Source organism: Nicotiana attenuata, unplaced genomic scaffold (assembly GCF_001879085.1).
Source record: "Nicotiana attenuata strain UT unplaced genomic scaffold, NIATTr2, whole genome shotgun sequence".
Lineage (NCBI taxonomy): Eukaryota > Viridiplantae > Streptophyta > Magnoliopsida > Solanales > Solanaceae > Nicotiana > Nicotiana attenuata.
The window spans coordinates 126,875-138,390 of NW_017673097.1; the positions used below are offsets into that span (position 1 = coordinate 126,875).

The 11,516-nt window shown below is 39.1% G+C and overlaps 1 protein-coding gene across 3 annotated transcripts; it reads right to left on the reverse strand.

Moving 5' to 3' along the window:
• Positions 1 to 1,444: 1,444 nt before the first annotated feature.
• On the reverse strand, positions 1,445 to 8,847 carry LOC109215442 (factor of DNA methylation 1-like). 3 transcript variants are annotated; one of them, XM_019379514.1, is made up of 8 exons: positions 8,678 to 8,847; positions 6,405 to 7,296; positions 5,858 to 6,039; positions 5,525 to 5,614; positions 5,046 to 5,333; positions 4,681 to 4,899; positions 3,888 to 4,122; positions 1,445 to 1,485 (listed from the first exon to the last, which is right to left on the reverse strand). In XM_019379514.1, exons 2-7 carry the CDS (start codon positions 7,294 to 7,296, stop codon positions 3,895 to 3,897), a joined length of 1,899 nt encoding a protein of 632 aa, XP_019235059.1. In that variant the 5' UTR covers positions 8,678 to 8,847; the 3' UTR covers positions 1,445 to 1,485; positions 3,888 to 3,894. The 3 variants fall into 3 exon arrangements, with proteins under 3 accessions (XP_019235059.1, XP_019235057.1, XP_019235056.1); XM_019379512.1 differs by lacking the exon at positions 1,445 to 1,485 and adding an exon at positions 3,569 to 3,808; XM_019379511.1 differs by lacking the exon at positions 1,445 to 1,485 and having other exon boundaries at positions 3,569 to 4,122.
• Between the last annotated feature and the right edge of the window lie 2,669 nt (positions 8,848 to 11,516).

Consider the following 11,516-nt stretch of genomic DNA (forward strand, 5'->3'; position numbering starts at 1 on the left):
TACCACTCGTATGTAAAGCAGACATCTCGTCAATCATAGCCTGTCGCCATCCTGGATGAGACAATGCTTCACCTGTAGACTTAGGGATGGAAACAGAGGACAAAGAAGATAGAAAAGCATAATAGGATGATGACAAACGATGATAACACAAACCGACATAATGGGGATTAGGATTAAGGGTGGCCCGTATACCTTTCCAAAGTGCAATCGGTTGATTAAGAGGAGACAAGTCCGCAGTATTAGCAGGGTCAGGTGCAGGACGTGAATCAGCTGGACCCGATGCTGGGCGCGGACGACGATGATATGTCAAAAGTGGTGTTCCTGTGGCAGGGAGTCTAGGAGGAGCCACACTAGACTCCTCAACGGCTGGAATGGATAAGACTTCTATAGCGGAAGGTGAAGGAGGAGCTATAGGAGACTCGGGTAAGACTTCTGTGGCGGAAGGTGAAGGAGGAGCTATAGTAGACTCCTTAAAGGTCGGTATAGGTAAGACCTCAGATATATCAAGGGGGTCAGAAAGGTCAGAAGAGGTAAAGAAAGGTTTAGACTCAAAAAATGTGACATCAGAGGACATAAAGCACCGACGAAGATCAAGTGAGTAACAACGATATCCCTTCTGAACACGAGAATAACCAAGGAAGACACACTTGAGAGCACGAGGAGCTAACTTATCTTTCCCAGGGGCTAGGTTATGAACGAAACAAATGCTCCCAAAAACACGAGGGGGAACAGAGTATACGGGTGATTGGGGAAACAATACTGCATACGGTATCTGATTCTGGATGGGAGAGGAAGGCATCCGATTAACTAAATAACAAGCTAAGAGAACTGCATCGCCCCAAAAACGCAGCGGAACATGAGATTCAATGAGAAGTGTGCGAGCATTCTCAATGATGTGCCTATTCTTTCTCTCTGCAACCCCATTTTGCTGAGGGGTATAAGGACAAGAGGTCTGATGAATAATTCCTTGAGAAGTCATAAACTGCTGAAATTGAGAGGATAAATATTCTAAGGCATTATCAGTGCGAAAAGTGCGAATAGAAACACCAAATTGATTTTTAATTTCAGCAAAAAAATTCTGGAATATAGAAAACAACTCAGAACGATCTTTCATTAAGAAAATCCAAGTACATCTTGAATGATCATCAATAAAACTAACAAAATAACGAAATCCCAAGGTTGAACTGACTCTACTAGGACCCCATATATCAGAGTGAACTAAAGAAAAAATAGACTCTGCGTGACTCTCAATACTACGAGGATAGGAGGCTCGGGTATATTTCCCGAGCTGACATGACTCGCACTCTAATGTGGATAAACTAGACAAACCAGGCACCATCTTCTGAAGCTTGGATGTCCTAAACGTCTATGAATTAGGTCCGGAGGATCTGTAACTAGACATGCCTTGGAGGATTTTAGGGAGTTAAGGTAGTAAAGCCCTTCTGATTCAAGTCCTGTTCCAATCGTCTGCCCTGTACTGCGGTCCTGCATAATAAAAGAATCATCAATAAAATATATACCACAATGGAGGGCACGAGTCAAACGACTAACAGATGCAAGATTAAAAGGACAGCCAGGGACATAGAGAACGGAATCTAGAGTGACAGAGGGTAGGGGATTCGCTTGTCCAACTTCTTTTGCTTTGGTTTGAGACCCATTGGCTAAAGTAACAGTGGGAAGAGACTGTGAATACGCAATATTTGACAAAAGTGATTTATTACCAGAGATATGATCAGAAGCAGCTGAGTCCACAACCCATTGTCCAGGAGGACTAGACTGGGAAACACAAGCAAAAGAATTACCAGCAACAGAAGTATTAGTCTGAGCAACAGAAGCTACTTGTGGAGATGTCTGCTTACTTGCTCGATACTGAAGGAACTCATTATACTCCCCTTCAGATAAAGAAAATCCCTGGTTACCTGTAGTCTCAGTCTGAGAAACATAAGCATTTTTGGTTGGGCGACCATGTAAAGAATGGCATACATCACGAGTGTGTCCAAGTTTATGACAATAAGAGCACTTGGGTCTAGATCTTCCAAAACGACCTCCTCCTCGTCTATTCTCCATAGTATGAGATGCCCGATTGTCCACTGATTGGGATACGAGGACAGAGGAGTCAAGTGTCTGTGATGAGCTCACTGGGTGACTAGGTGCTGCAGCAAGGCGAAGTAATCGAGAGAATAATTCATCAACTGTGGGGACGGTTGGACTAGCCAAAATCTGGTCACGTACTGAATCAAGGTCATTAGGGAGTCCATCGAGTGTAAGAACTAGAAACATCTTCTGTCGTTGCTCTTGTTGTTTTTCAATACTAGCAGAAACTGGCATCAACGTCTCAAATTCTTCCATGACTGCCTGAACTTGTCCCAAGTAAGTAGACATATCTAATTCCTGTTTCTTCAAGCTTGTCATTCGCGATATTACATCATAGAAACGAGATATGTCATTAGTGTATAGATTACGAGCCTTTTCCCAAACTAAATAACATGTCTGGAATGGACGGAACAAGGGCATCAACTTGGAATCAATAGATCGCCACAGGATACTACATAACTGAGCATCGACCTTCTCCCACTGTGTTTTGGCCTTTTCATCACCTTCGCTAGCCTTTTTTGTTAAATGATCTTGAACTCCTTGACCTTTACACCACAACTCGACAGATGAAGCCCAATCTAAGTAGTTTGAACCTCCCATTAAAGGTTCTGAGGTAATCATAACACCGGAACTGCCAGAACCCGGGTTTCTAGACCCGAAAGCATCGACTCCCAAAGACATGGTTGGATTATCACCAAATAACAAAAAGAATCAACTGAAAATTCTCTGAAACAGATGAAGAAAACACTGTGTTTGCCGGAAAAGTACTGTAGCTGCCGGAAAAATCAGTGTAGTCGCCGGAAAAATTCAAAGTGGTCGGAATTGAAAAATAAAATTATGGGTAGGCTCGGAATTTGAGGGCGATCCAACTGCCCTGAAGGAACTTCGTCAAAAAATAGCCGGAAAGTGGTGCACGCGCCGGCGCGTGGGCTCACGCGCGTGAGCTTCTGGTGGCGCGTGGAGGCGCGTGGGGTACTGTTTGCCGGAGATTTTTTGTGGGGTTTGGTCGCCGGACAGTGGCGACTCTTGTGGTAGTGTTGGATTTTGCACAACACTGACAGAGACAAAGCAGACGCAAACAGGCTTGAAAAAGTCGCCGGAAAAAAGGGTTCCGGTGACTGATTTCTCTTCCCGGAATTGCTGTAATTTATGCACAGCGATAAACCTCTCACAATTGCTCTGATACCATGTGAGAATGCACGGGAGAAAATATATTATTGATGTATTCATATGTTACAATGAGCCCTATATATATACACACACATAACATGTCCTACTCCTAATATATATTGGATTAGGGTTATTTATTTACTCCTATTTACATGACTATTCTAACAGAGGTGGTATATATTATGCGAAGATTTTGTTGCTATATTATGAAAGTGGAATAGTACCGTGTTTTTGTTTTTTTGGTAATTAGTGGTGGGTCTAATTAGGTATATCTATGTAAATCTTTTCAATTTCACACATTTGCTAATCTGAGATTCAGCAATCATCAATTTAGAACGTCCTAAGTCCAATTACACGGAAAATCATCTTACTAGTCAGTGGTACAAATTTTACAACCGCCATGAAGAATATTTAAGTGCTAGCAACAGACTAATTTAATAGCGAGAGACGTCCAATTTCCACCACGTAAATTCTCATAGCATCTGTTGCCGAAGAGTCCTACATCGTCAGCAACTATGTAATGAACCACTAACAAGATACTGCACTACAATGCATGAAACAGAGCAAGTGAAGGTGTAAGCAGATATTCCATTTGACAGAAATAGAAGACAATATATGAGCACCTTGTTATCATCTCTTCCTCTTATGTGTCTTCAATTGCTTGAAAATGAAGCTGATTGCTTCCTTTAGTGTAGCCTTCCTTTGTTCCTTGAAATTCCACAGCTCAGGGATCACATATCTGCCACTGGGATTGTATTCCTCAATCTCCTTTAGAGCTTCAGTTACTGCATTGTAAATTTCATCCCCCCATTCCTCCTTGAGCTTTTTTAGCGCTTCATCATCCTCATCGATCACTTTCTGCAGTTAGTTGCAAAATTAATTAGATACTCAAAATGGCTGCCAACATGACAAGAAATATGCTTCTCTCTCTTTCATATCGTTGTGGAGCAGTTAGGATAGCAAATTTAGAGGACAGGTTCACAACTATTCTCTTTTGGCTTGCATCAAATAGGGGTTTGGCTTTCTGTTTTTTTGCTATTACCTTACGTAGCTAAAGATTATGGTCTAATTAAGTTTTGCCACCTTTACCCAAAGATAAAAGATGACTGTCATTGAGAAGACCAGCAAGAGAAGTCCCTCATTCTTTTTAGCAAACCCATGAGGATTATATTTGTACATGAGATTGGGTGTATGTTGTAGAGAAACATATTTTTGTGTAGGCTCTCTAACTATTGATTACTTCTTGTATATGGCATATGGGAATTTCCCCACATTAAAAAAGTTACTTTACCTTCTCAAAAAAAATCCTCCTTTCTTTAAACGTCAGACCTTTATGTGCAATGCACAGCTCTTAACCTAAAAGGAATAATATTGGCAGCAATAACATAATAAAACAAACAGGCATAAGGGACAAACCTCAGCCTTGGACTCGTCAACCATGAAAGTTTTAAATGGATGCCAATCAGAGTCTTTTATCTTTTCCTGCCAAAGAGAACACAGTTCTAAAGCCTTGATCTCAGCTTCCTCATTTGGGAACCTTTGCTTGCATGCATTCTGAAAAGCTTTTGAATCGATTTCCCCCATTCTTCTTATACCAATATGGGAGCGCCCGCTGGTCAAGAGCTCATTCAATCCCTAAAAAGATGACAATTGATAATGATTAAGCAGCCAATAAGCAGTGTGCTTTAACAAGAAGAAGCTCCAACAACAAACAAGGTTTTTAACCACATCTCATAACATAAAAATCTTACTGTCATAGTGCCATTAATACTGAATCATACCGTAATTAACGTGCGCCGAGCATCTTGTAGCTCATCATTACTCCTGCGCTCCTTCGCTAGAAGGGTTTGATTCAAGGATTCCAAGTCTTCCATTTCTTCCATTTTCCCAACCAGCTCCTCGTTCATCTCCTTGATTTTATTTTGCACAGCTGCATCGTCGTCACCTCCTAGATGCTTCATAACTTCTAGTTTTCCTTTAAGTTCTGCAATTTCCATTTCCAGCTTCTGCTTGGTATCATTCTCTCTTTCTAACTCAAGTATCTTTCTCAAAGCTTCCTCCTTCTCTCTCTGCACATGTAAAAGCACTAATGACTAAAACAGTATTGAAATAACTCGAGTGAACTATTTGTAAAGAACAGTAGCAGAAACCCTATTGCCAGGTTTTTGCGGGAGGAAATGTATATATATGTATGTATGTGTGTGTGTGTGCGTGTACACAGACGGGAGGGGGCGGGGGGGGGGGGTTATGAATGCAGCACCTTATGTTCTTCAACTAGTCTCAACACATTCTCATCAGCTTTCCTTTGTTCTGCAGAGGCCATTTGAAGTGCAGAGTTTCTTACGTCATTCTGAAAGTCCACAAACGATGTTATGGATCCTTAAGATGTAAGCAAGTGAATTGAAAAACATTGAATGTATTTTCCAGAACAAATTCTTCTAGAAAAGAACAGGAAGCTTCAGCATATTATTCTACTTCACACGATATACATCCGTAAGTAAGCTAACCACCAAAATCCAGAAGAGTGTAACTACCTACATTATAATAATGTAAAATATCATACAACATTGACTGATATTAGAACTTTGGTCACCTTTTGCTTCTCCTCATCCAGCTTTTGCTTTTCTCTTTCAGTTAAGGTCTCACGTTTGTTCAATTCTCTGCTCCAAATATCTAGCTGCTTCTTCTTCCTCTCCAGCTCTACACTTAGCATCTCCTGCTCATGTAGGACCTTCTGTACATGCTCCCGTGCAAGGCGTTGCATCTTCCTTGTTTCTGTATTTTAGATATCAGTTATACGGGAGGCACGATAGCAGTTTCTTTAACCACAAAATACAAAAATACTAGTCCCACTTCTTTCTCCAGAAACAGACTTTCTTGAATTCCTGATTTATATCAAACCGATGACCTAGAGTCCCTTAGAATTTTTTTAAAGCAATAGACATTTAAACGTAATTGACATGTAGAAACAAAGGAAACACGTCAATAGAGAACATTATGTATAATTTCAAGTCCAAATACTCTCATCATATCAGTGGAAAATGTCAATTTCCTATCACATAAAAGAAGGAACATAATTATCACATACAATTGCACAGTCAAATGAAAATAGTAAAATGGTTGGGTTTATGACTGGGAACCTTCAAAGAAAGAACGATGTAGTATGTCTTTCTCCTCAAGCATCTGCCTAAGAGACAACGTCTTTAAATTGAACTGTATCTGCAGCTCATCCAGATTTTCATTTTCCATATCAATCTCGTTAGCTAGAGTAGCTACGACCTTATTCCTATCCTGGGTTTCTTCCTTGATCAGGTCAGATATAGTTTTTAACTCCCCCTTTCCACGGAGGTATTCTCCTATTGCCCCTTCTGCTCTAAAATCATCTTCCCGAGCAACCCATCCATAAATATTTGAACTGGGGCAACTTTTATGGGCACACCATTCCTTTTTACTGCAGCGCCTGGCTTCAAAGGATTTCTCAAATTCCATTGCATTATTGAAACCAGTCCAATTCCTATCAAAAGTCACAATAGCTTCAGACACCAGCGCTTGGTTATCATGGAAAAGCATAATTTCCAAGGGCTTATACAAGGAGAATTTTTTCAACCAATACTCCTTGTCGTCCACAGATTCTCCATCTGCTGTTTCTTTTGACATATTGACAACAACCGCAGTCCAAGGCCAGCAAAATACTTCTGTTTGCTCGGCTTCTGTGCGCTCTGGTGTGACAGCACGTGGGGGTACTGGCTCAGCCTCATTAGCTAGGTCAGATTCCAAGTACATTGCAAGTGCCAAGTGATTTGCTTTTTGTTTTGCACCTAAACGAGCACCTTTACCTGCACCAGAAGCATGTTGAAGCAGTTCCTTGTACTTGTAATCTTGCTTCTTCCTCCCAGCACAAAAGGGGCATCTGAGAGACCCATTTGGACCCTTCACTTTGTATTTTCCAGTTCTCAGTTCTTGATAAGGTTTCTCTATATAATCATTAATCTCAGAATCACTGAAGTCTGATTCCTCATCTGAGCTGCTCATCTGATTGAAACACAAAGCAAGAGTCAATTTATAGAGAAGAACATAATACAGACAAATAACAAGCAAATCAAGTTAAAAGCCAACAAACAACTTCAGGAAAATATACACCAGAAGATGTCAAAAGCAGCTCATGGTGGCAGAGGCTAAAAATACACATACATAAATATGGTGCAAAACACTGACAAGCACAGAAAACTAGAGATAAAGGAGTTACTAACCATCAGGGATGGTGTAGAATATGTACATAAGAGTCCATAACACTCCACCTTCCCCTACTTACATAAGCTTCACCCAAACAATTCCAAACTCATAAAAATATTTCCCAAACACTCTTAGTTACTGGATAGTGCATAAATAAATGATCTACATTTTTTGTCTTCTGCCAGGCATAAGTAGCATCTATTGCACAAAGGAATACCTCTGCTTTTCACATTATTTGAGTAAGAAGCACCCTTAATTATCAAATCTGGAATTTCTTTTTAAATGCTTGGGCATCAGGTGACGATCTTCAAATTCTGCTTTGGACGTTCTTCATGCATGGCATAAAAGGGTTTTGTCTAAAGAACCATTTCGAATCTGGAACAGTATATTGGCAGTACTTTGGTGGGTGATTTGGAAGGAAAGAAATGCTAGAGTTTTTGAAGAGAAGAAGGAGAATGTTATTAACCTTATACACAAGTGTTTATTTTTGCTCAACTTTTGGCATAAATATGGCTAGGGTCGATGTTTTGGAATCTGAGCCATGATTGATTTTCTTAACTCTCTACACACTTTGTAAAGTTATCTCCTTTTGGATCTACATTTCTCCAGCATTCCTTATTGCTGGTTTTCACATCAATAAGGTATCTCAATTGCTTATAAAAAATAACATCGAGATTCATGCTTTGACTGTGTTTGAATACTGGTTTGAATGTGTATTTCAAGTGAGATACGAGCTTTGACGCACAAAACTACAACTTCGATAAACATGAGTTCATGTGTAAACACAATTTCAAACATCCATAAACTTTTTTCCATCTTTAACTTCAACTACTCTTTTTTTCCACCATCAACTCACTGCCAAACATCTATCTAGTTTTGAGGATCCCTAATTTGTCCTTTAAGATGAATTATTTATAATTTGGATGAAATAAACCCAATAATGCGGAATAAGGATTCATATAGTCAACCCTAGCTAGCTTAAGTAGTTAGATATAACCCAAAAGGAAGGCAAGAAAGAGAGAGAGAGAGAGAGAGAGAGAGAGAGAGAACTGTCACTGTTTCAGATGAGCAGAAAGAAAGAAACAATTACAACAAATTCGTTGCAAAAAACAGACGCTGCAAGTAAAAACGTAACAAAATTGAGAGAGAAAAGAAGTCCACTTTTTCTTCAATTTCTTACCTTTTTACCAAATCGATTGGAAAACCTCCGTCAATAAAATGACTGAGCTTCAGGAAAGGAAATGAAATGTCCTTCGCCGGTGACAGTGGTGGTCACCGGAGCTCCGGCAGTATTCTCCTGAGGAGTAAGAGGAAACCCTATAGAATGGACAGTGAATTAGCTGTGTGTAATTTCCGAGGGGTGGCATGATATAATTGGAGAAAATAACAAAAAGGGTCCCTTATATTTGGGATAGATTCAAACTAGTACCTTAAATATATTTCTTAAGTAGTTTTGATCCTTAAGTTTGTCAAACATGAATACTTTTGGTCTCCATAAAATATTAAGAAACTCTTTTTTTCTCCGATAAGACGAGTCATAAGGCTGTCCAGCGGGACGGGCCGTCTCTTCCCGTTCCGGCCCACTTCATTCTAAACGGGATGGGCCCATGTTAAACGGGACACGGGATGGGACGGGGTGGCCATTTCGTCCCGTTTATCCCATCCCGTCTTGCCTGTCCCGCGTCTTTTTTTTTTTTTGAATTCTAGACGTTGAGCAACGGCTTCAATTGCAAACATAGCCGTTCCCAACGGCAAAAAATGGCTATAATTGGCCTCCACCCCCCTCCCCCAAACTTTTAATATAACCCCTAAGTTTATTAAATTATACTTTGGCCTTATTTTCTACTATAAATACCCTCATCCTTCTTCATTTTTCCCAACAAAAATCAATCATTCTCTCTCAAATCTCTTACATTCTATCTAATATTATTCTCTCAAATTTTTCACTATCAAGTGATAAGTTTCAAGTATTTGAGCAAATTTTTGGAGCAACTTTCAAGTCTCAAACCCCTTAATTTAGCACTTTTGATCATATAAGATCGTCGTATGTATGTTGTCCAAGGAAGGGCGGCTAATAAGCAAGTTGACTCAGGTAGGGAGAGAGTCTATTGAGCGTAAGGTTTGGCTTCGATAAAGTAAGATCCTCCAGCACCTATAGTAATAGTCATACTAAAGCTAAAGAGATCCCAATAGTCAATCCACTACGCCCGAAAAAAGTAGCAGCTAAAGGAAAGCTAAAAGGTATTGGCGAAGAAGTAATGGAGGATCTGATATAGATCATATATCCATATTTTGATAGCTTCCAATTTCATATAGTCCTGGACTGTAGTAAAAACTGGTGTTGAATAGTAGACCGGTCTAGCCGGAAAGTGTTCTTGCCTCTATCATTAGCTCGGGTAGTCCCCGTTTCTGGCCTCATAGAGGCGGTCAATGGTAGGCTCATCTCAAAGCTGAAATGAAGAAAGTAAAGTTCTTGCAAAATTTTGCATTCCCTTGCGTTGAGTGAAATGGTGGGAATCCTTGTTTGATTTTTTTGAATATCCTCCTTCCTTGGGTTGTTGACCAACGGAAAGCATGGGAGAAAGATGCACAAACGAAAAAGGGCTAAAAAAAAGATATTTTGGGCAATTTCTTCAAGTTTCAATATTTAATCACGGTGCACTCGTTCCATCTCCTAATTTTAATATATAATTTTTGCGTATCATTTTAGTGCTTGATTTTTGTGTTTATTTTACGTGTTCTATTTTTGTATTTCATTTGTGTGTTTAATTTTTGTGTTAACTTTTTAAATTTAATTTCGTATTTAAATTATGGCACCTAAAAATGTATTTGGCTTATTTTAAAAAAGTAGTAAAAAATTAGTAATGGTGAAAGTGGTAGTAATCCTAATCCTAACCTTCTCTGGAATTAGAAAACATATAGATGAAATGACTCATGTTGATGAAACTTCATTTTCCCAACCCCCCGCATGTTATAATATTAATTTCGGAGAATAACTGGATCATGAAACTTTACAAAGACAATTTGGCAATGATATTTTTTTTAGGACGAAAAAAATGAGGATGAAGAAAATGAGGAAGAAGAATTAGATGAAACACCCACTAGTCCTGCAACACAAGCTCCAACTCAGAGTCAATCTCGGTCTGGAGCTTTACTCTCTGTACCTCCTATAAGGGGTAAGCCTAAGGCCGAACGTCCCCAAACATCACTTGTACGGGGATTTTTTAAACATGATAAAGTCAATCAACGTGCTATTCGTGAAAAATATAAGCAACAATTTGTACACACAAAAAGTGGTGGGACGGGGGTTTAACCAGGCACTTACTTAAGGAGCACAAATCTTTATGGATACAAGCTAATATAGTAAAATACAATATGTTTGCAGCTATATTTTTCGTGCTAATAAAGCAACTAGACTTCGTGAATTTGCTCAACAATGTGGTAGTACTGACCTTCCATTTAGAAAAGTTCCAAAAGATGTTTGTACTAGGTGAAATTCTACTTATGAAATGCTTAAAGTTGCTTATGATTATCGGGTGCCTATACAAAAGGTATTTAATATGCATAAGGGTATCCCCGCTGATCAAATTGTTGATTCTGATTGGGATGAGATCAAAGAGCTTATTAAATTTTTAAAAAAGATTAGTATGCTACAAAATAATTTTCTGGTATATATTATCCTACTGCTACACAAATATTATGGTATATTTGTGGAATTTCTGTTGTATTTGGTAAGTATAAAACAAATCCAACTTATGCACCGGCCATTAGTGAACTGATTTCAAATTTTAAAAAGTATTTTTTCCCTATTCTCCAAGTTTATTTAATTTCTACTCTACTTAACCCATCTTTAAAACTAAGAGGTGCAAAGGGACTTGTTCGTAAAATTTATGAGAATTTAGCAATTCAAGAAAATGAACAACCATCTCTCGAAGACTGCCAAGCTAACATATATTCTTATGCTATATCAATATTTGATAAATATAATCCTATGGAAACAACAGGTGGTGAAACTGCTC

Excerpts from the sequence above, each read along its gene's own strand:
- LOC109215442 (XM_019379514.1), bottom strand. The coding sequence starts at position 7,296 with ATGAGCAGCTCAGATGAGGAATCAGACTTCAGTGATTCTGAGATTAAT. Across the intron at positions 6,040-6,404 it reads ACATCGTTCTTTCTTTGAAG|AAACAAGGAAGATGCAACGC; the intron begins GTTCCCAGTCAT and ends TCTAAAATACAG. Across the intron at positions 5,334-5,524 it reads GACTAGTTGAAGAACATAAG|AGAGAGAAGGAGGAAGCTTT; the intron begins GTGCTGCATTCA and ends TTACATGTGCAG.